The sequence below is a fragment of the Rhinatrema bivittatum genome, chromosome 16 (genome assembly GCF_901001135.1).
Source record: "Rhinatrema bivittatum chromosome 16, aRhiBiv1.1, whole genome shotgun sequence".
NCBI classification, from domain to species: Eukaryota; Metazoa; Chordata; class Amphibia; order Gymnophiona; family Rhinatrematidae; genus Rhinatrema; species Rhinatrema bivittatum.
In genome coordinates, this window is record NC_042630.1 from 309488 (window position 1) to 334401 (window position 24914).

The window sequence follows — 24914 nt, forward strand, 5'->3', positions numbered from 1 at the left end:
ACTGGAAAGTAGCAAGAGGCTTTCCATAGGGAAGTCAAAATAGGAATCTTCTTTGGTTCCGCCATAGAGTCCGCCCCAGGAACTCCCAGCATCTTCAGGATTTGGGAAACTACAGTCAGCAATTCGTCTCTATGGAAAAACCGTAACATAGTCCAATAAGGTTCTAAACCAGGGAGGATTTCCTCATCTTCTAAGGAATCTGGATTCTCTTCTTCATCTGTGCCATCCGGGTCCCTGCCAGGGATAACCTTGGTGAGTAGAGGCATACCTTGAGTTCTGCGAGAGGGAGAGCTTACCGGCTGCGGTTCCGTCTGGATAGGGGCAAGTGAGGTAGCAGACTGCGCCTGTCTGAAGGCTTGAAAGAATTCCACCCAAGGCAGCCGAGTCCACGCCTAGCCCAGGAGATACTGGGGTAGGTGCCGCTAAATTTCCCTCTCTCATGGATGACCCCAATCGAGGGGTTACTCAGATTGAGGATACTTCTGGTTAAGGCTGTGGCTGATCCATCCTCTGAATGGGAGGAGCCGGGCTTAGCAAAGTCTGGGGAGGCCAATCCTCCCTCATAGTGCTGACATAAGCAAGAATCCAGGTCAGTCTGTGCAGCCCTAACATGAGAAGCAGCACAGAGAGAAAAGCGCTTATGTTTCTTTGCTGCTGGAGCCATTGGCGACAGTAACTGCATGTTCAGGTGGCTCATGCTTAAAATTTTATGCGCAGATTTCGTGAACCTATGCGTGCCACAGCGAGGCACATGCACAGCCCAAGTGACCAGCTTTACGTGTATTCTGTGCCTAATAAGTTGGGCGCGTATGTATGTATGCGACGTTTTGCGCCCAGTGGACATGCACTGTGCATACTGAAGCTCTATGGTGGGCAATACAAGCACAAAAACATACGCAAGATGGCGCCGCCACGGCCTACCACACGGTGTGCCGACCAAGCCTAAAATGGAGCCTAGCCCACCGGGGGGCTGCTCAACCTGCTCGGAAGCCCACTTCCCCTTACCCCAACGGGATTGGAAACGTCGTCTGTACAATGCGCCAAGCAAGGAGTTTGAAGGAAGTCTTACCAAAACCCCTCCATCTCTGAATCGGGAGGAAAACATTTTTTTTAAATTTTTAAATGTACCTGGGCTCAGCACTTACCAGCTGAGTACAGATAAGGTCTCCGGCTGTGGGGGGAGAGGGCTTTGGCTGCACCGCCACACTTGGCTTCCTGCACCCAGTCTTTCAGCTACTTAAGCAGCAAAGTCCACTCCGGGAACCGGCTACCGGACCAAGGCCCATCTCTGAGGGATCTCGGAAATCACCTCAGGAATTCTCAACTGGGGGAGGGACCTTTAGGTATCACCGCAGGAGAGCGGGGCTCAATCTTTTCTCCAATTTAAAAGTAGAAGTTCTTCTTCCAAAAGGTACAGCGATCCCCATAGAAAAAGCACGTCTGCATCTGCTGGAGACGGAGAGATACTGAATGGCTGAGGTCACTGCAGGGCTGTATCTAGGGTGATGTCAGCTTTGAAACCTGACTCTGTCTCCATCTGCTGGCAGGGAAGCATAAACTCACTGGTCCTGAGTCCATCTGGCTACACGCTAGGAAAAAACGCTTTTATTTAAGAAGGCATTTGATATTGTAGGAATGTAGAATATAATTTTAAAATTTATATAATTGTCATTCAATATACCATCCTATCTTTGTTAAACTTGAGAAGGCAGAGTCAAGCTTATATTGTATTATATTTTTTATATTATTGTAATGTTTGTTTTTATATTTTACTTATTATGTATGTAATGATGTAAAGTACTACAAAATTTTATGGAGAAAACGGAATATAAAACTTTAAATAAGGAAAAAAAAACATTTAACAAATTGAAAAAAATGAAGAAAAAAAACCCCTTGAAATGAAAAAACCACAGTGAAAAAATGGGGCTGTACATCCCTAAGGGAAAGGATTTTTTTTTTACTTAATACACAATTAAGCTGTGGAATGTGTTGCCTGTGTTATAACTGCTTTTTAGATTCAGTAATACTTAGGGTGTTCCACCATGTCTACATTATAACTACTCAGGCCCCAAAAGGATTCCTTCCAGAAACAAAAATGTAAAAACCCCGGGAGGAAGGCTCAAAAGAAAAAAAATCATCCAAAAACTGGAGAACTGCAGGTTTTGCACCCTCTGCCATCTGCTGGAGACAGAGAAATATTGAGAGACTGCAGGTGGCACACTGGGTTATGTACAGCATCAGTAAAACTTTCTGTCTCCATCTGCTGGCAGGGATGCATAACCCAGGCGTCTGGACTGATCCGGTTATGTACAGGAACTACTCATTACATGCAGTGATAGTGTGTGTCTATACTACGTCGGCTTATTACACGCAGCAATACTGTATAACTGCTTACTGCATGCAGTGATACTGAGTGTTAACACTGTGTTTGTATTATAACAGCTTATTTCATGCAGTTTAAGTATTGTACAAAGTATCTGGCAATACTGTTATACTGTCAGTATTATAATTGCTTATTCCTTATTGCCCTCATGTTACTTCAAACTGCATTGTCTCCCCTACCAGCAAAGCATTACATTACTGCTAGTACATGAGACAGTGTGCCACCTGCAGTCGCTCAGTATTATCTGTCTCCAGCAGATGGGAAAGGTACAAAACCTGCAGCTGGACTGGAAATTTTAAATTGCTCTCTATGGTGTTAGGTCCTAGATGGTTACAGTGTATTATAAATGCTTAGTGCACACACTGATACAATGTGTGTGTTTGTAACAGTAAGTAGTTAGTTTAAGTACTTATTATATGCAGTGATACTGCTTACTACACAGATATGGGGATTGCTAACTGCATTATAACTGCTTATTGCACTCAGTGATACTGAGTGTGTTACACTGTGTATTATAACAGCTTATTTCATGCAGTGTTAGTTACATTATGTGTGTATTATAACTACACATTACAGGCAGTGATACCGAACGTGTTTCACTGTGTATTATAACAGCTTATTTCATGCAGTGTTAGTTACATTATGTGTGTATTATAAAACACATTACAGGCAGTGATATCGAGCGTGTTACACTGTGTATTATAACAGCTTATTTCATGCAGTGTTAGTTACATTATGTGTGCATTATAACTACACATTACAGGCAGTGATACCGAGCGTGTTACACTGTGTATTATAACAGCTTATTTCATGCAGTGTTAGTTACATTATGTGTGTATTATAACTACACATTACAGGCAGTGATACCGAGCGTGTTACACTGTGTATTATAACAGCTTATTTCATGCAGTGTTAGTTACATTATGTGTGCATTATAACTACACATTACAGGCAGTGATATCGAGCGTGTTACACTGTGTATTATAACAGCTTATTTCATGCAGTGTTAGTTACATTATGTGTGCATTATAACTACACATTACAGGCAGTGATACCGAGCGTGTTACATTATATCTACATAATATTTATGGCGATTACCACGTTCGGCCTCACACCTTTACTGCCGTCTGTAAGGTCTTGTCCTTTTAACTGTGAGACCTGCTGTGCACCAGTCACCCCCACCTCTGACCCCCCCTGCTGTACAGAGCTAGAAAGCACCAATTTCCAGGTTATTTGTTTTATTTTATTTTTTCGGGAGGAAAGGGAGTGGAAGGGATTTGTTTACATGAAGAAACATGCCTTTATCAGATGCGATGTTTTTCTATATTACATAAATCTTCTTTGTACAATTTCACTGCAGATACAACAGAGACAGACAAAGAAATGACAATGTTATGTCAACAGCTAACAAAGGGACAAAGGGGGTGTTTTATAGATATTCACTGTGTTTTAAAGTAAAGGTTTTTCTGTTTTGGGGTGGGTTTTTTAAGCTCATGCACTGTGCACGGAGGTTAAAACATGGAGTAAACTGAAGAGAAACCTCTCTGCCTCATCTCAGACAATACTTACTGAACATTTTATAAGAACATAAAAACTATCATACTGGTTCTGACCGAAGGTCCATCAAACCCACTATCCTTTTCTCTACCTTGACCAATCTAGTTGTCAAATACCTCGCAAAATCCAAGCAGATCCCATGCTGCTTATCCCATGTATAACTAGTGGCTTCCGCCAAGTCTACTTGGTTAATAAATTTATAGACTTCTCCAGGACGTTGTCCAAACCCTGCAGGGCTAATTGCCTTAACCAATTCCTCTGGCAATGAATTCCAGAGCTTAATTGTGCATTGAGTGAAAAAGAATTTTCTGATTGTTCTGAATGTGCTACTTGCTAACTTCATGGCGTGCCCATTAGCCCTTGTATTATTTGAAAGAGTAAATAACCGATTCATTTTTACCCTTTCTATTCCTCTGATGATTTTATAGACCTCTATCATATCCCCCCTCAGCCGTCTCTTCTGCAAGCTAAACAGCCCTCATCTCTTTAACCTTTTTGCATTCTTTTAACTAGCACTCGGAAATGGAGATGTGTGTCCTTTCTGAATCACATGGGAGTAGCTCCCTATCAGTCATTCTGGCTTCCAGCATCACAAACCACTCCAGGTACAAGGTTGGACTCTCCCCACACTGGAACCAGGAGCTTGGGGGTCCATCAATGCAGCAGGGGAGAGATGGACTACCCCAACCCATTTAACATTAAGACAACCCAAATTCAGTGTAGAGACGTGGCCCAGGACAGCGGTAATATCTACTCCAACCTCCACGTGAGACACTGATGGATCATTCGCCAGAATCTCCTCCTTACCTCCAACAATGCTCCTGCCACCTTCACTGTTCCCAGGATTTCACACGTAGCACTAGCACCCGCTACGTGAAATCCATGATGCAACAGCTCCTTAAGTAGTGCAGTTCTGGTTGCCTCATATCAAACGTCATGGTGGAACTAGAAAAGGTGCAGAGAAGGGCAACAAAAATGATAAAGGGGATGGAAAAACTCCCTTATAGAGAAAGGTTAAATGGATCAGGAAAAGAGACAACTGAGAGGGGATATGACTGAGCTTTATAAACTCCTGGGTGGGGTGGAATGGGTAAGCAGGGAGCGGTTATTTACCCTTTCAAATAACCCTAGGACTGGGGGACACTGCATGATAGTAGCAGCCTGCAGATGGAAAACAAATGGGAGGAAGTATTTTTTACTCAGTGCCCAATCAATCTGTGGAATCCGTTGCCAGAGGACGGGGCCAAGGCAAGTGACACAGCGGGGTTCAAAAGAGGATTGGAGAAGTTCCTGCAGGAAAAGTCCAGAAGCAGTTATTAGCCAGGCAGACTCGGAAAAGGCGGAGCTTATCCCTCGGGATGAGATACAAGAAACAGATCAACTACTGGGGATCTGACGGGTACTTATGACCCAGACGGGCCCCTCGCGGAGACAGGATGCTGGGTCAATGGAGCTTGGTCTGACCCTCTTATGGGCCTCTGGTTATTTCTGCATTTAACTCTGCTGAGCTATTCCAATTTGGCATCAGATATGGTGCCCACTGCTGTCAGCCGTTTCAGTCACTGGAGACAAGGGCCTGCTCGAAGCCACCCACAGCTGCCCAGAGTGCGATCTCGGTAATGCTGCAGTTATTGCACAACAGAGCTTACCAGGACAAGATGGCAAGATGAGGGTGAGATACGGCCCATTGTAAGGTCAACAATGGTTTAAAATCACAACCAATGCCAGCTTTGCTGTTGACATTGGTCAATGAGAAATTGATCCATAAGGGTGGAGGGAGGCAGAGAGCTCCGGTCATAATTATCATGGCTCCTTGTAAGGCAATGGGATTCCCAACAACTACTTCTGCAAGGCCACAGTCAGTCGTGTTTTCAGGATAAGCCACCTGCATAGAACGGATCTTGTCCTAGTCACTGTAGAGATCCTGAAGACTAGGCTGTGGCCTTGGGGACTCCTGCTGTAAGTGAACGTCCATCAGATCAGTGTGAGACAATCAGGACATGCTGCTGCACAATTACTACCACAGCTCGGCAGAGATTCACAGCAGGCAGTTCAGCTAGCGCTGCAGCCTGTTTGCTGCTATCCTGCCTTATCTTGACCTTTTCCTGTCTTTCTGGAAACGACTGTTTAACGAGCAGACAAGCAGTTTACTCCTCCTCTGATTCATGATGGCATTCAAAAGGCTGCTCCACTCCTTGGAGGCGCTCGTGTTACGGAGGAAAAAGATGCTGGACAGAGTTTTGTTGATCTTCAGAATGAGCGCCATATGGCTCTCTTCAAATTCAGAGAAAACTCAAAGCGTATCCCCACAGGGTGGTGATAACTATAATGTATGCCAGTTGTCAGAAAATCACAAGGCGTGCTGCTCCCCTTCCCTGTTACTGTCCCTCTGCTAGGCAGGTTACACATTCTGCACATTACAGAGTTAGATCCTTCTCTCCCCATGCAGAGCACGCTGGAAAGGTTGTCACAGCATCTTATCGTGTCCCTTCCACAAGACTTACAGGGACACACGCTCTCTCTCTCTCTCACATACACACATTCCCATTAAAACAGGAAGCATTGCAGCTGCCCCCCTACACACACACCCATAAGATCCTTGTACAAACAGGTTTCCTGCTCAGAACTGTAAACTCACCTGGAAAATGGGCATCTCGCATGCCAAATCATTTCCGAATACATCATCAGCATTTTGCAAGAACAGCATATATCCTCATCCCCTTACTGGTCATGACGACTTTAAAAATAAAACAAGTTTATCTAACAAATTATGACTTCCTGCTATTTCCACATCTGCCATTGGCCAACTTCCTGCCTTCAAATTCAAAATGGCCTCCTCTCCATCCATTCAGCTTAGGAACTGAACTTCACCCTAATCAAGGCAAGATATGTAAACAGCAATTCAAATTAAATTAAAAACAAGTAGCTTGGCTGAGAATACACAGACAAAGTCAAATATAAAAAGAAGAGATAAAGCAGATTGTATTGCTGACAAGGAAGTGCAAGAGGAAATGACATCGGACCAACGGAAGAAGCAAGAGGACGGAGGTTCCTGAAGCATTCTCAAGTGCAGAAGTAGACTGCAGGCCGAGAGAAAAAGAGGAGAAGAGAGAAAAGGGTTAAAGAAAGGTACTCGGCACTCACAGCACCCCCTCTGCCTCCCCCTCTATCCTGCGCTGAGGAGACGAACGCTCTCCATGTCACTTCCTGAGTCCTCCCATCTCTCTCCCACACCACCAGTCCCAACAGCAAGCAAATTTTAATTCAAGTTACAAGTCACATCCACACCCCATTTCCTGTCCCCATTATCCAACCCCAGTGAACTCACTTATGATAATCACCACGATGACAGCACATATAGCCCCCATCATAATCATCATCTGTGGAGAGAATAAAGGCAGAAATTCATTAGGAGAGGGAAGAGACCAGGAGAAGTCCCACCTGGCACCCCCAACCCAGAGCCCCAGCAAAATCTCAGGAATGAAAGTGCTGCATGGACCACCCCTCCCTCCACAGTGCTGAGAGGGGGAGCGAGGCAGGGTGCAATCTGCAGGATCCTCCCTCCCACCTCAAGACCTCTCCCCTCCTTCCACAGTGCTGAGAGGGGGAGCGAGGCAGGGTGCAATCTGCAGGAGCTTCCCTCCCACCTCAAGACCGCTCCCCTCCCTCCACAGTGCTGAGAGGGGGAGCGAGGCAGGGTGCAATCTGCAGGAGCTTCCCTCCCACCTCAAGACCTCTCCCCTCCTTCCACAGTGCTGAGAGGGGGAGCGAGGCAGGGTGCAATCTGCAGGAGCTTCCCTCCCACCTCAAGACCGCTCCCCTCCCTCCACAGTGCTGAGAGGGGGAGCGAGGCAGGGTGCAATCTGCAGGAGCTTCCCTCCCACCTCAAGACCTCTCCCCTCCTTCCACAGTGCTGAGAGGGAGAGCGAGGCAGGGTGCAATCTGCAGGAGCTTCCCTCCCACCTCAAGACCTCTCCCCTCCTTCCACAGTGCTGAGAGGGAGAGCGAGGCAGGGTGCAATCTGCAGGAGCTTCCCTCTCACCTCAAGACCTCTCCCCTCCCTCCACAGTGCTGAGAGGGGGAGCGAGGCAGGGTGCAAGCTGCAGGATCCTCCCTCCCACCTCAAGACCTCATCCCTTGAGCCCCAATCCCCGGCTCTGTCACAGACTCTGCATGACCTTCACCCAGGACAGACAGACAGACATAGGGAGTACCTTACAATTCTTCCACCAGTATTTCCTCTTCAGCTGTGCAGCTCTGGTTTCAAATAATTCGGCTCCCGCCTGCAGCTTGTCTGCACGGTCATCCAGCTCCGACAGCTTCTGATCTCTTTCCAGGACTTTTTCCACATTCACCCGCATGATGTCCACCACCTGGAGGCAGAACAGGAAACTCATCACGCAAACATACAGCACTGGGCAAAGACAGAGAAACAGGGGACATCATGGGCAGTGAGGAAATCCCAGGCCCAGCGGCCAAGAAGCTCCAGAGAGGACATCAAGAGCCCAGCAGCCAAGAAGCTCCAGAGAGGACGTCAAGGGCCCAGCGGCCAAGAAGTTCCAGAGGGACAGAGAGGATTATCATGGGTTTGGCAGCCAAGAAGCTCCAGAGGGACAGAGAGGATTATCATGGGTTTGGCAGCCAAGAAGTTCCAGAGGGACAGAGAGGATATGATGGGTTTGGCAGCCAAGAAGCTCCAGAGGGACAGAGAGGATTATCATGGGTTTGGCAGCCAAGAAGCTCCAGAGGGACAGAGAGGATTATCATGGGTTTGGCAGCCAAGAAGCTCCAGAGGGACAGAGAGGATTATCATGGGTTTGGCAGCCAAGAAGCTCCAGAGGGACAGAGAGGATTATCATGGGTTTGGCAGCCAAGAAGCTCCAGAGGGACAGAGAGGATTATCATGGGTTTGGCAGCCAAGAAGCTCCAGAGGGACAGAGAGGATTATCATGGGTTTGGCAGCCAAGAAGCTCCAGAGGGACAGAGAGGATATCATGGGTTTGGCAGCCAGGAAGCTCCAGAGGGACAGAGAGGATATGATGGGTTTGGTAGCCAAGAAGCTCCAGAGGGACAGAGAGGATATGATGGGTTTGGCAGCCAGGAAGTTCCAGAGGGACAGAGATTATATGATGGGTTTGGCAGCCAGGAAGTTCCAGAGGGACAGAGAGGATATGATGGGTTTGGCAGCCAGGAAGCTCCAGAGGGACAGAGAGGTTATCATGGGTTTGGCAGCCAGGAAGCTCCAGAGGGACAGAGAGGATATCATGGGTTTGGCAGCCAAGAAGCTCCAGAGGGACAGAGAGGATATCATGGTTTTGGCAGGCAGGAAGCTCCAGAGGTACAGAGAGGATATCATGGGTTTGGCAGCCAGGAAGCTCCAGAGGGACAGAGAGGATATCATGGGTTTGGCAGCCAAGAAGCTCCAGAGGGACAGAGAGGATATCATGGGTTTGGCAGCCAGGAAGTTCCAGAGGGACAGAGAGGATATCATGGGTTTGGCAGCCAGGAAGTTCCAGAGGGGCATAGATGACGTGAGAGGAATTAGTACCGCTCAGGGCTCCAATATTATTCCGTGCATGCTGCAAGCAGTTACACACACACACACTGCAGATTTGATCTGGGATTGAGCTTCTCACCTCTTCCACCTGTGCTTGTGATTGCTGCAACCTTCTGTTACTAGTCAGATTGGGAGGTGGTCCAGCAGGTGTACCATCGGGCCCCACAGGGGCCGGGGCTGCAGGGGGAGCAGACCTGCAGAAGGAAAGGACAATAATAGAAAAACTTGAAAGAATCTGCTGCTGATGCCACGACTCACTGCAATGACGATCAAGGCCCTTTACGCGCACTGCAGCAGGTTTGGACCCTGTGATCAGAGGCCAGATTTAGGAGTGACCTCAGGAACTCTCCCCTCCTGCGGTGGAGCCTGGGGCAGGCACAGATGAGCCTTCGCTGTGAAAAAGCTTGGGGAAGGCCAGATATGAACTGGGCACTGGAGGGTTCTTCTGCCTCTCTGTTTCTAGGAACAGTTTCTTCTCCTTTGCCATTACTTTCTACTCTTGACAAAAGAACTTCAGACTAGTTTAATCCAAGAAATTCACCAATTGGATCTAGTACCCTAAAAGGCCATGGTTATTTAAAAGGTGGAGGTCATTATCAGTAGGGTCAAAAGTAGGAAGTGCTTCAGGATAGGTGCATAAGCCTGGTTTTCCCCTTCTTACTCAAATTGTCACTGTTACAACTAAGAGTCTCCCCACCCCTAAACCTCCACCACTGTACCAAATCCTCAACATCACAGCCAGAGGTCTTCTCCTCCCCAAGCCAAGCCCCATCACTGTACCAAATCCTCAACATCACACCTAGAGGTCTTCTCCTCCCCAAGCCAAGTCCCATCACTGTACCAAATCCTCAACATCACACCTAGAGGTCTTCTCCTCCCCAAGCCAAGCCCCATCACCTTACCAAATCCACAACATCTCACCTAGAGGTCTTCTCCTATCCAAGACAAGCCCCATCACTGTACCAAATCCTCAACATCTCACCTAGAGGTTTTCTCCTCCCCAAGCCAAGCCCCATCACTGTACCAAATCCTCAACATCACACCTAGAGGTCTTCTCCTCCCAAGCCAAGCCCCATCACTGTACCAAATCCTCAACATCTCACCTAGAGGTCTTCTCCTACCCAAGCCAAGCCCCATCACTGTACCAAATCCTCAACATCTCACCTAGAGGTCTTCTCCTCCTCAAGCCAATCCCCAACACTGTACCAAATCCTCAACATCTCACCTATAGGTCTTCTCCTTCTCAAGCCAATCCCCAACACTGTACCAAATCCTCAACATCACACCTAGAGGTCTTCTCCTTCCCAAGCCAATCCCCATCACTGTACCAAATCCTCAACATCTCACCTAGAGGTCTTCTCCTCCCCAAGCCAATCCCCAACATCACACCTAGAGGTCTTCTCCTCCCAAGCCAAGCCCCATCACTGTACCAAATCCTCAACATCTCACCTAGAGGTCTTCTCCTACCCAAGCCAAGCCCCATCACTGTACCAAATCCTCAACATCTCACCTAGAGGTCTTCTCCTCCCCAAGCCAAGTCCCATCACTGTACCAAATCCTCAACATCACACCTAGAGGTCTTCTCCTCCCAAGCCAAGCCCCATCACCTTACCAAATCCTCAACATCTCACCTAGAGGTCTTCTCCTATCCAAGCCAAGCCCCATCACTGTACCAAATCCTCAACATCTCACCTAGAGGTCTTCTCCTCCCCAAGCCAAGTCCCATCACTGTACCAAATCCTCAACATCACACCTAGAGGTCTTCTCCTCCCCAAGCCAAGCCCCATCACCTTACCAAATCCACAACATCTCACCTAGAGGTCTTCTCCTATCCAAGACAAGCCCCATCACTGTACCAAATCCTCAACATCTCGCCTAGAGGTTTTTTCCTCCCCAAGCCAACCCCCAACACTGTACCAAATCCTCAACATCACACCTAGAGGTCTTCTCCTTCCAAGCCAAGCCCCATCACTGTACCAAATCCTCAACATCTCACCTAGAGGTCTTCTCCTCCTCAAGCCAATCCCCAACACTGTACCAAATCCTCAACATCTCACCTAGAGGTCTTCTCCTCCTCAAGCCAATCCCCAACACTGTACCAAATCCTCAACATCACACCTAGAGGTCTTCTCCTCCCCAAGCCAATCCCCATCACTGTACCAAATCCTCAACATCTGACCTAGAGGTCTTCTCCTCCCCAAGCCAATCCCCAACATCACACCTAGAGGTCTTCTCCTCCCCAAGCCAATCCCCAACACTGTACCAAATCCTCAACATCACACCTAGAGGTCTCCTACCCAATGTAACCACCTTCACTGCACCTAGAGGTCTTCTCCTCAACTCAACCCTCATCACTGCACCAAATGCACATTACACCTAGATGTCGCCTCTCTCCCAAGCGCCATCCCTGCACCAAATCCATATCATCACATCCAGAGGTCTCCCAACCTCCATCACTGCACCAAATCCACACATCACACCTAGAGGTCTTTCCCCCTCCCCCAACCAAAAGCAGATTTATCAGTCAAAGGTATCACCCCCGCCCCCAATCCACAGTCACAACCAGAGGTGTCCCCCACTCCAAGCACATCGACGCCTCGGGTCGATGTAACCCGCCGCACTCACATGTCCGAGTTTGACTTGCGGCTCCGGTGCTGCTGCAGCTTCGCCTTTTTTCTTTTCTCTCTGCAGCAGCTCCGCGGCGCGCGCTCTGACGCCCGTGACGTCACCCGCCCAGCGCGCTCGCGCTCACTCCCAGGGAGGCAATTAAAGGCGCAGGCGCTGCAGGGCGAGCGCGCTTCCCCCGACAGAAAATCCCGGGAGGGCTCCGACCCTGGGCTCCTCCTGTGCGGCTCAGGCAGTGAAAACCTTAGGATAGCTCTGAGCCTTGGGGGGGGGGGAATCTCACCTCCTAGTGCATTCTGGGGTTTGTAGGCCCTGTTGCTTCTTGCCTAAACCTGCCCCTGGGGGAGGAAGAGGGGGCAGCTCTGGCTTCTCTGAAGCAGTGGTTAAGAGGGGCACTTCCAGCCTCCTACTGCTCAGACACAAAGCTCAGTCCCAAACCTCAATCCCTGGACCTGGGAAAATTAAACATTACATCCTCAGATCAAGTAAGGAACCTTGGAATACAGATCAATGAGAACATGGCAAGGAAAAAGCATATAAGCAAATTAATTAAGACAGGATACTCCAAGCTAAGAATATTGCACAGACTGAAACCTTTGCTAACATTTCAGGACTTCGGCATTGCTGTACAAACTTTAATATTTTCAAACTTAGATTACTGCAACTCCCTACTACTAGGCCTACCTTCAGGATTAAAACCACTACAGTTACTACAAAATGCCTCGGTCACACTCCTACTAGAAACAAAGAAATTTGACGACAATCAACCCCTCGCTGATAGCACTGCACTTGGCTCCCTGTACAATCCAGAATTCACTATAAAGTCTTAACTAATTTTTAATATCATCAACAGCATGAACCCTGGATTAATAGCATACGCACCACAACCAGCCTTGAGATAGCAAAAGAAAGGACTTCTAAATGTACCTACAACATGGAGTACACATCTAACACAAATGCTTCCCAGAGCGGGTCCTATGCCTCTTAACAGATAAAAAGAACTTCAAACGTGAACTAAAAGCATGACTTTTCAGAAGTGGAGTGCCTCGGGGATCTGTACTGGGACCGGTGCTTTTCAATTTATTTACAAATGATCTGGAAACAAATACCACGAGCGAGGTAATCAAATTTGCAGATGATACAAAATTGTTCAGAGTAGTTAAATCACAAGCAGATTGTGATAAATTGCAGGAAGACCTTGTGAGACTGGAAAATTGGGCATCGAAATGGCAGATGAAATTTAATGTGGATAAGTGCAAGGTGATGCATATAGGGAAAAATAACCCATGCTATAATTACACAATGTTGGGTTCCATATTAGGAGCTACTACCCAAGAAAGAGATCTAGGTGTCATAGTGGATAACACATTGAAATCGTCGGCTCAGTGTGCTGCGGCAGTCAAAAAAGCAAACAGAATGTTAGGAATTATTAGGAAGGGAATGGTGAATAAAATGGAAAATGTCATAATGCCTCTGTATCGCTCCATGGTGAGACCGCACCTGGAATACTGTGTACAGTTCTGGTCGCTGCATCTCAAAAAGGATATAATTGCGATGGAGAAGGTACAGAGAAGGGCAACCAAAATGATAAAGGGGATGGAACAACTCCCCTATGAGGAAAGGCTGAAGAGGTTAGGGCTGTTCAGCTTGGAGAAGAGACGGCTGAGGGGGGATATGATAGAGGTGTTTAAAATCATGAGAGGTCTAGAACGGGTAAATGTGAATCGGTTATTTACTCATTCAGATAATAGAAGGACTAGGGGGGCACTCCATGAAGTTAGCATGTGGCACATTTAAAACTAATCGGAGAAAGTTCTTTTTTACTCAACGCACAATTAAACTCTGAAATTTTTTTGCCAGGGGATGTGGTTAGTGCAGTAAGTGTAGCTGTGTTTAAAAAAGGATTGGATAAGTTCTTGGAGGAGAAGTCCATTACCTGCTATTAATTAAGTAAAATAGCCACTGCTTTTACTAGGAACAGTAACATGGGATAGACTTAGTGTTTGGGTACTTGCCAGGTTCTTATGGCCTGGATTGGCCACTGCTGGAAACAGGATGCTGGGCTTGATGGACCCTTGGTCTGACCCAGTATGGCAAGTTCTTATATTCTTGTTTAACTTAAAATATTTACTGATAACATCACAGTATAAAATAATGAATAATATAAAGAATGAGCCATAAGTTTCAAATGATGTAAAATGAAACATGATTTAATGTAAAATATCAACTTGCCTATAACCTCATTATGCAAATATAATAGTTAAAAAAAAAAATGAGCAAAAAGCTTTGAGTGTTTTCCAGAAAATTTGTCAAATCACCTTGGAAAGAGATGTTGGTTTCTCTATTTCTAGAAATAGGTAGGAAATTGGTTGTTATTGAAAAAGGAACATTGTTGATTTCTGTTGTTACAAATTTTGAATAAAATTATGAAAGTTTATTTTAGGAAATATCCCATTAAATATTATGACTTAAATGTTAAAATATTTCCTGATTTAGCCCTAGCGACTCAGCAGAGCTGGAAATTTTTTTTTAATCTTCATCAAGAAATAATTGCATTAGGCTACTCGTTTCTTTTACATTTTCCCTGTAAATGTTTAGTTAAAAAGAGAGATGAATGCAATATTTTCTTTACCCCAGAGCAATTAGCAGGGTTTATAGAATTAAAAAAACAGCCCATACCATCCCCAGAGGTATAATTTAAGGATGTAGGTTGGCTCATGCCGACCAATCTTAAGTTTATCCTCTAATTATTTAATAGTATAATGAAATACTCCCACTTTCCAGCCCAAATTAGAATCATTGATGTTAATATTAAGATGTCACACAGTAACAATGATTTTGTCTTAAAGTTTGTTTCTTTGAAAATTTTGACTATACGAGATATCTGCTGTTTCTGTTATGAACTGGTATTTGGTTTATAAAATTTTAAAAAGATATAAATAAAGAATTAAAAAAAAAAAAGCTTTGAGTGATATAAAAAAAAAACTTGACAACTTAATGATTAATACATGAAGGACAATGAATTGGAAATCGTGAGGTACAGACTACTATACTAGTTAATATGTACCTGATATTTAAATGTTGACCTAGAATATGTAGTTACTGTTTTGTTGACCCAGAATATGAATGTTAACCAGAATATATTTGCTATTATGCTGTATTCGAATATGAATGTCGACCCAGTTTTCAAAGTTAAGCCAGAGTATGAAAGCTGATTTTATAAACCGTTGTAATCTCCTTTTGGAACGATGGTATATAAAACAACTAAATAAATATGTCAGAGCTTCTCACCAACCAATCAACTGCTCAACCATTTGCCAAATAGCAGCCAGTCGCGCTGCCAGCCAGAAGCTCAAAATTCCAGTTTTGATTCTCTTCAGGTTGCTGGCGAAGCAATCAGACAGACACAAACACAAAGAGAGGCAGACACCATACCACATCCAGACAGGTCCCTCACAATAACAGCAGCACAAACTCCTTCCACTGCCAGATACATTGTAAAAAAAAGACACTCAAAATCTGAACAGCAAACCTATAACGTAACAGTAGTAACACTAAGGACTCAAACAACAAGAACCATTCCTGAGAAAAAGGAGCACTGTAAATATTACACTCAGTTCCAGAATACCAATACAAACCCGATTGCTATAGATCCCTACATAGACACTGCATGCTAGCAAAATCTCTCCCCTTGCTCAAACGCATAGAGCAGAGAGACCCTCACCAAATACAGAATAAAGGATCACAAATTAGAACCAGCAAATATGCAGACACAAAAGGAATTGGAAACCCTAAGAAGCCAGACTGCCTACAGTGTAACAATGACGGAACCACTATTCCTCATAAAACAATAAAATCAAGAAACACAAAGCAGCATATGCCATACTGGGTCAGACCAAGGGTCCATCAAGCCCAGCATCCTGTTTCCAACAGTGACCAATCCAAGTTACAAGAACCTGGCAAGTACCCAAACATTAAATAAATCTCAAGCTACTATTGCTTATTAATTACCGTAATAGCAGGATTTTTTCTCTAGGAACTTATCCAAACCCTTTTTAAATCCAGTTATACTAACTGCTGTAACCACATCCTCTGGCAATGAATTCCAGAGTTTAACCATGCACTGAGTGAAAAATAATTTTCTTCAATTTGCTTTAAATGAGCTACTTGCTAACTTCATGGAATGCCCCCTAGTCATTCTATTATCTGAGAGTAAATAACCGATTTACATTAACTTGTTCAAGTCCTTTCATGATTTTGTAGACTTCTATCATATCCCCCCCTCAGTCGTCTCTTCTCCAAGCTGAACAGCCCTAACCTCTTCAGCCTTTCCTCATAGGGGAGCTGTTCCATCCCCTTTATAATTTTGGTAGCCCTTCTCTGTACCTTCTCCATCGTAACTATATCTTTTTTGAGATGCGGCAACCAGAATTGTACACAGTATTCAAGGTGCAGTCTCACCATGGAGCGATATAGAGGCATTATGACATTCTCCATTTTATTAACCATTCCCTTCCTAATAATTCCTAACATTCTGATTTTTTGACTGTTGCAGTACATTGAGCTGACGATTTCAATGTATTATCCACCATGATGCCTAGATCTTTTTCCTGGGTGGTAGCTCCTAATATGGAACCTAACATCGTGTAACTACAGCAAGGGTTATTTTTCCCTATATGCATCATCTTGCACTTATCCACATTAAATTTCATCTGCCATTTGGATGCCCAATCTTCCAGTCTTGCAAGGTCCTCCTGTAATTTATCACAATCTGCTTGTGATTTAACTACTCTGAATAATTTTGTATCATCTGCAAATTTGATAACCTCACTCACCGTATTCCTTTCCAGATCATTTATAAATATATTGAAAAGCACCGGTCCAAGTACAGATCCCTGAGGCACTCCACTGTTTACCCTTTTCCACTGAGAAAATTGCCCATTTAATCTTACTCTCTGTTTCCTGTCTTAGCCAGTTTGTAATCCACGAAAGGACATCGCCTCCTATCCCATGACTTTTTAGTTTTCGTAGAAGCCTCTCATGAGGCTTCTACGAAACCGCTAAATTCTATGTAAACCGCTAAATGAAGCGATAGTTCTTGTTCCTTGTAAACCGGGGTGATATGTATATTATACAGGAACTTCCGGTATATAAATCCTATAAATAAATAAATAAATGAGGGACTTTGTTGAACAACTTCTGGAAATCCAAATACACTACATCTACTTTGTCGAACGCCTTAATAAAGGAACAGCACTAACATTTCAAGAATAACCATAAATCAACCATGCTGCCATGTTTTGCATGACTTGTAACTTACGAATACTTTAAGAAACAGCCAAGGAAAGAAATAATGGAAGTCTCCTCAATAGCCTAAGCTTGAAAAATATCTTTTGTACTACCACTGATGGGTGGGGCTTGAAATCCCACTGATCATCACAGATCACCCCCAAATTCTTTACTTACAAGCTGGCTCCCAAGTTCACCCCATCTCTTCTTAATTTCAACGATCTGTGTAATACATCCTCTTTCCCAATATACAGCCAGTCTGCTTTCCTGATATCCAACACTTAGCGGTTTTTATAAAACCACTTAGAGAGTTGAGCCAAGTTCACATTGATCCTCATCATCGCTTCCTCAAAATCACATCCTGCAGAAAAAAATCGACTGTACATCATCAGCATAGAGAATCCCCTTAAACCCAAATTCCCTGACCAATTCCCCCAGCAGCTGCATAAAAAGATTAAACAACAGTGGAGATAAAGGTGAACGCTGTGGAACCCCACAATCAAACCCAAATTCCTTAGAATACTCCCCACTTCCCTGCACCTCAGCACTTCTCTCCTTCCCGTCTGGTGCTTGTCCCTCACACCTCTGCAACAGGAGAGTGTGCTTCACCAGATCAATATCAGATAATCAAGAATACAATGATTTAAAGTATCAAATTGTTAGTGTAGTGGACCCTTGAGTCGGTACGAGAGCTGGAACCTGCACTGAGGGAAGGCCCCCGGTGGTCCTCATAGCTGGGAGGCAGTGCAGGAGCAGGAGACCCTATACCAAACCTCGTTCCCCTCAGCTTCAGCCCTTGAGTACTGGGGCTGGCAGGACTTTGGCGAGGGTCTCCTGGCAAAGAGTGCCCACGAGAGGAAGCAGTGTATGGAGGTCCGGGTCGAGGCTGGCGGAGGTGCAGAGAAACGAGGATGGTCCAGGAGTCGGGGCAGGTAGCGAAGTAGCAACACGAGGGAAGCAGGCCAGAGGTCAGGGCGGGCAGCAGACAAGCAGGAACCAGGAACACGCCAAGAGTCAGGGCAGGCAGCAGACAAGCAGGAACCAGGAACACGCCAAGAGTCAGGGCAGGCAGCAGACAAGCAGGAACCAGGAACACGCCAAGAGTCAGGGCGGGCAGCAGACAAGCAGGAACCAGGAACACGCCAAGAGTCAGGGCAGGCAGCAGACAAGCAGGAACCAGGAACACGCCAAGAGTCAGGGCAGGCAGCAGACAAGCAGGAACCAGGAAACACGCCAAGAGTCAGGGCAGGCAGCAGACAAGCAGGAACCAGGAACACGCCAAGAGTCAGGGCGGGCAGCAGACAAGCAGGAACCAGGAACACGCCAAGAGTCAGGGCGGGCAGCAGACAAGCAGGAACCAGGAACACGCCAAGAGTCAGGGCAGGCAGCAGACAAGCAGGAACCAGGAACACGCCAAGAGTCAGGGCAGGCAGCAGACAAGCAGGAACCAGGAACACGCCAAGAGTCAGGGCAGGCAGCAGACAAGCAGGAACCAGGAACACGCCAAGAGTCAGGGCAGGCAGCAGACAAGCAGGAACCAGGAACACGCCAAGAGTCAGGGCGGGCAGCAGACAAGCAGGAACCAGGAACACGCCAAGAGTCAGGGCAGGCAGCAGACAAGCAGGAACCAGGAACACGCCAAGAGTCAGGGCAGGCAGCAGACAAGCAGGAACCAGGAACACGCCAAGAGTCAGGGCAGGCAGCAGACAAGCAGGAACCAGGAACACGCCAAGAGTCAGGGCGGGCAGCAGACAAGCAGGAACCAGGAACACGCCAAGAGTCAGGGCGGGCAGCAGACAAGCAGGAACCAGGAACACGCCAAGAGGCAGGGCAGGCAGCAGACAAGCAGGAACCAGGAACACGCCAAGAGTCAGGGCGGGCAGCAGACAAGCAGGAACCAGGAACACGCCAAGAGTCAGGGCAGGCAGCAGACAAGCAGGAACCAGGAACACGCCAAGAGTCAGGGCGGGCAGCAGACAAGCAGGAACCAGGAACACGCCAAGAGTCAGGGCAGGCAGCAGACAAGCAGGAACCAGGAACACGCCAAGAGTCAGGGCGGGCAGCAGACAAGCAGGAACCAGGAACACGCCAAGAGTCAGGGCAGGGCAGCAGACAAGCAGGAACCAGGAACACGCCAAGAGTCAGGGCGGGCAGCAGACAAGCAGGAACCAGGAACACGCCAAGAGTCAGGGCAGGCAGCAGACAAGCAGGAACCAGGAACACGCCAAGAGTCAGGGCGGGCAGCAGACAAGCAGGAACCAGGAACACGCCAAGAGTCAGGGCAGGCAGCAGACAAGCAGGAACCAGGAACACGCCAAGAGTCAGGGCAGGCAGCAGACAAGCAGGAACCAGGAACACGCCAAGAGTCAGGGCAGGCAGCAGACAAGCAGGAACCAGGAACACGCCAAGAGTCAGGGCAGGCAGCAGACAAGCAGGAACCAGGAACACGCCAAGAGTCAGGGCGGGCAGCAGACAAGCAGGAACCAGGAACACGCCAAGAGTCAGGGCAGGCAGCAGACAAGCAGGAACCAGGAACACGCCAAGAGTCAGGGCAGGCAGCAGACAAGCAGGAACCAGGAACACGCCAAGAGTCAGGGCGGGCAGCAGACAAGCAGGAACCAGGAACACGCCAAGAGTCAGGGCGGGCAGCAGACAAGCAGGAACCAGGAACACGCCAAGAGTCAGGGCGGGCAGCAGACAAGCAGGAACCAGGAACACGCCAAGAGTCAGGGCAGGCAGCAGACAAGCAGGAACCAGGAACACGCCAAGAGTCAGGGCGGGCAGCAGACAAGCAGGAACCAGGAACACGCCAAGAGTCAGGGCGGGCAGCAGACAGCAGAATCAGGAAACCAGGCCAAAGTCAGAACCAAGAAGTCAATCTGAGGGCTAGGAACCAGGAGGAAAAGGAAGCAGAACCACAGGCACAGGAACAGGAGGTCAGGAACAAGCAGGAACTCAGGATCAGGAGCAGGTGACGACAGGAACACTGGAACGCAGCAACTAGAAACTCCCGGGAGCAAACACGTTGCCAAGGCAAGGAATGGTGCAGAGAGCTGGGCTTAAATAGCCCTGAAAGATGACATCATCGTTGGGGGGCTGGGCAGAGGTTCCCCGCCACGGCCCCTGTAAGAGGCAGCAAGTGCTGCACGCACGCCTGGAGGAACGCCGTAGCGTGGCCTGTCCCGTGCCGCCGCGGAGGAGGGCTGGAGCCGGCGTCTGCTGGTGACCTGCGGCCGAGATTTCTAAAAGTACCATAACATATTGCAAGCTGCTGTCAAACCACATCTTATTGTACCAAAGCTTGATAACTAAAGGGTCAGACTAATAAAAGAATATTCCTAAACTACTGACAAATAGAACATCTATTAAAGTCATATACACTTCCCAAGTACCAATAAAATATTTCAAAACAGGGCCTACTTAAGAGCAGTGGCAACGCCGAGGGTGGACTCCAGCAGCAGGGCTGCAATCGGGCGGCCTTCTTCACCAACTGACGTGGCAGGCGAGCCCCCAGCACGAAAAGGGGGACATCACCGCCCACCGACCAGAGGAGAGCAGCGCACAAAGTGCTTACTGCGTGGACCCTGCTCCACTCGACGCAATCGTGGATCAGACGTACTTCACTAGGCCGGGGGTCGTGTGGAGATCTAAGAAGAATCCCCAGGAAGAAGCTAAGACAGAGAACTCCTCTGTTCCCGCTTCCTGCTTAATGTTTACTCCGCTTCATATTGTGCCGCTTAGTTTTTCAGCTGTGACTGTAAGAAGCTTTCCTTCGCTTTACATGTTACCATTATATTATTATGATTTTGTATGTCCTGTATTGTTTAGTTATTTATGTTATTTGTGTATTAATGTTTACTCCGCTTCATATTGTGCCGCTTAGTTTTTCAGCTGTGACTGTAAGAAGCTTTCCTTCGCTTTACATGTTACCATTATATTATTATGATTTTGTATGTCCTGTATTGTTTAGTTATTTATGTTATTTGTGTATTAATGTTTACTCCGCTTCATATTGTGCCGCTTAGTTTTTCAGCTGTGACTGTAAGAAGCTTTCCTTCGCTTTACATGTTACCATTATATTATTATGATTTTGTATGTCCTGTATTGTTTAGTTATTTATGTTATTTGTGTATTTTAGCCCCTGAGGCAGCCCCAATGTGGGGGCGAAACTCGGCCTGAGTCGGGCTCACCTTAAAAAGAAATCGTCTCCATAAATAAAAGTTTCTAATCGGGCATTTCTTGGCTTCTAATCCACCTTGTTGCCCTCACGGCTGTTTTGATAGCCTGCCCACCTGCTTTGTTGGTCTTTCATTACCCCAGACCTAAATGAAAAAAGAACTAAACGTTGTACCCTACAAAGTATGAGGTGGCAATGCCAAAATCTCCTCAAACACAGGATTGGTTTACTGAAGTGCATCCGTCACCAGACTCTACCGTAACTGTAGGAGTCGGTAACCTGCAAGTAGATAAAACACCTGTGATAGGTTTTCAGAGACAATGGATCCTTCCAAAGCTACTCCTAACACAGGACATATTCTGGATTTAATCTGCGCCAATACCAATACCCGTCTAATCAATACTTCTCATACTTTACTGCCCTGATCTGACCACCCATTAATAGAGGCGGAAATAACCTTCCTCAACTCTCCTCAGAAAAGTACAGATAAAAATCATACTTTTACCTTCAGGAAAAAAATGGATATGGGGGTACTCAGAAACAAATACAAAATAAGCTCCTCAAATTAAATCAAGATAATGCCCTCCACGACATTTGATTCCTGGGATCAGACTGAAAACCTCAGTCCAGTCCACACAAAAACTATCGAAAAAGAAAAGAAAACTGCAAACACAAGAAGCCGTAGTAGAATGGCGGAAATGTAAGTCCCCCAAATCTTAGGAAAATATAGGTCTCTAACAAAATACCATGAATTAACCAATAAAGCAAAAAAAAAAGATTACTACGCAAAACAGGTTCCTGGAGTAATATTTAATTCTAAACTTCCTGGGAAATTATAACTTCTCAAAGGCTGCTTGCAATGAATGTGTCAAATCGTTTTAGATAAAATCAATAGCTTAAAAAATCATCTCCCTCTTTGTTCTCTAACAAGTGCAGGTGAAGATTCACATAATCAGGTGAAATGGACCACGTTTGACAGAGTAGCCAAATTGTTGCCAAAATAAACCCTACAATCCACCCACTTGATCCAGTCCCAACCAGGACCCTGAAACAAATACAAACTGTTATCGCCCCAACAATTACATCCTTAATCAATCTCTCCCTCTCAGAAGGAATTGTACCATACGATTCAGGATCGGCTTAATCAGACCACCAGCTACAATTAAGCCGATCCTGAAAATCGTAGCAGTAGAATCAATGGCTGGGACAACCACAGGCCAATATCCAACTTGCCATTTCTAGCGAAAGTACTGGAAAAAGCTGCGTTATCTCAACTCGTGAATCATCTGGAAGTCCAAGATATTCTTCTCCCTAATCAATTTGGATTTAGGAAACATTGTTCAACTGAGGCTTTACTCCTCTCCTTAATGGACTCTAACTTATGAGGGTTTGATGCGGATGAATCTTATTTTCTGGTGCTAATCGACCTAAAAGCAGCCTTTGACACTGTGGACCATATCCTGTTATGCCATCAGCTGAGCAACACTGGGATCAACAGTAGTGTCCTCAGATGGTTCTCTTCCCCCCTATCCAAACAGGTCATTCTAAGTTATGTGATTGCCCAGTTTAACTGATACCTTCCATATTGATACAGGGGTCCCCCAAGGTTCACCCCTTTCAGCAGCACTATTCATCAACATCTCAATGCTCCCACTGTGCAAATTACTGGCGGATTTAGGAATTTCTTTAGGATGACATACAATTTCACATACCATTCTTTACAGCATTTGAAAATACAGTATCGACACTATCGACCATTATGAAAGCAATGCAGCAAGAATTATCATCTTATACTAACGTTAAACCCTAGAAAGACTGAAGTCATTTTGTTAAGTAGAAATCCTTCCATAGTTAAACCTCCGGTGCCCTTCAAATTACTCCCTCAAACCAAGTACGGAATTTAGGTATCCAGCTGGATGAAATCCTTACCATGAAAACAGGTTACGCCAAGTTACGTATTCTACATTGCTTGAAACCTGTATTAACATTTGAAGACTTCCGTACTGTATTGGAAACTCCGATTTTCTCAAATCTAAACTGTTGTGTTGATTACTTTGTCTTCCCAAAGGCCTCTTGAAACCATTACAACTACTACAAAATGCTTCAGCGAGACTTTTATTAGGAACCGGAAATGTGATCACATTACACCATCACTGATCTCACTACAACGGCTGCCTGTACAATCAGGAATATTTTACAAAGTATTAACGATAATATTCAGTACCATTCATTCTAGTAATAAGAGCACGATCGTCGTGACATTACAACCATACAGAACTCAGCGAACGCTAAGATCTCAAATTAAAGGATTATTGACTGTTCCCACTATACCGAGTACACATCTGACTCAAGTGTGCTTTCCACGGCAGGTCCAAAGCTTTGGACTTCTCTACCCAAGACGTTACGGGTGATCCCAGATAGGAAGAGATTTAAATGTGAACCTAAAACAGAGCTATTAAAAAATGCATATAGCCTAAATTATCAATATCAGTATGTAAAGAACGAAAACAAGATAGATGAGAGAAATTAATGGAAGAAGGAGGAATAAGACATAATAAATGAACATAAGAGTCTTAAAACAACGTACAGAACATCATGTGATATGTGTTATAGGATCATCACGTATTACCTACCTTAGATCTTTAGTCAGCAAATTAATATGTACAGGAACATTTCATTTTAAGTGAGATATGATAATCACTGCTTTTGAACATTAACTACATAAATTGACAAGACATGTTGATTAATAATTAAGAAGTTACCACTGTAAACCGGTGTGGTCATTATATGGAATGACAGTATTAAAGTGTTTAAATAAATATCAAACACCACCCAATAATTAAAACTAATGAGGATAAAAAAAAGCCCCTGCTTGGGAACTTGATTTCCAGTCACCCTGAGATTGTCAAGGATTAGGCGGTTGGGGACACAGAAATGTTATCCTCTCTCATTCACACACACACGCATGTTCATTCTCTCACACATACATGCATACATGCTGTCATACAAACCCACACACTCTCATACACAGGCTCCAAGTCCCTCTCCCCTCCACCCATGCACACAAAAGCTCTTACTCCCTCAGATTCCCTTATACACACACAGGCTCTCACCCACACAGACCCCAGGCAGGCACCCATTCTCTCTCACACACACACACACAGATCCCAGGCAGGCACCCATTCTCTCTCTCACACACACACACACACACACAGACCCCCAGGCAGGCACCCATTCTCTCTCTCTCTCTCACACACACACACACCAGGCAGGCACCCATTCTCTCACACACATACACAGACCCCAGGCAGGCACCCATTCTCTCT

At 45.9% G+C, this 24914-nt stretch overlaps 1 protein-coding gene across 7 annotated transcripts; it reads right to left on the reverse strand.

Moving 5' to 3' along the window:
* Positions 1 to 2267: 2267 nt before the first annotated feature.
* Positions 2268 to 12478, reverse strand: LOC115077855 (vesicle-associated membrane protein 1-like). Of its 7 annotated transcripts, none has more exons than XR_003852987.1 (6): positions 12123 to 12478; positions 9577 to 9691; positions 8160 to 8313; positions 7269 to 7320; positions 6579 to 7020; positions 2268 to 4885 (listed from the first exon to the last, which is right to left on the reverse strand). XR_003852987.1 is itself a non-coding variant. In XM_029580196.1 (5 exons), coding segments are annotated over exons 1-5 (342 nt in total). In that variant the 5' UTR covers positions 12125 to 12474; the 3' UTR covers positions 2274 to 6793. The 7 variants fall into 7 exon arrangements, 5 of the variants coding, with proteins under 5 accessions (XP_029436056.1, XP_029436057.1, XP_029436054.1 ...); XR_003852988.1 differs by having other exon boundaries at positions 3587 to 3737; XM_029580196.1 differs by having other exon boundaries at positions 2274 to 6812; positions 12123 to 12474.
* Positions 12479 to 24914: the final 12436 nt, after the last annotated feature.

What these genes read in the sequence shown, in the direction of transcription:
- LOC115077855 (XM_029580193.1), bottom strand. An exon ending in CACAAGCACAGGTGGAAGAG is followed by an intron (nt 8,314 to 9,576) that starts GTGAGAAGCTCA and finishes TTCTGCCTCCAG; the next exon opens with GTGGTGGACATCATGCGGGT. An exon ending in CATCGTGGTGATTATCATAA is followed by an intron (nt 3,738 to 7,268) that starts GTGAGTTCACTG and finishes TTGTATCTGCAG; the next exon opens with TGAAATTGTACAAAGAAGAT.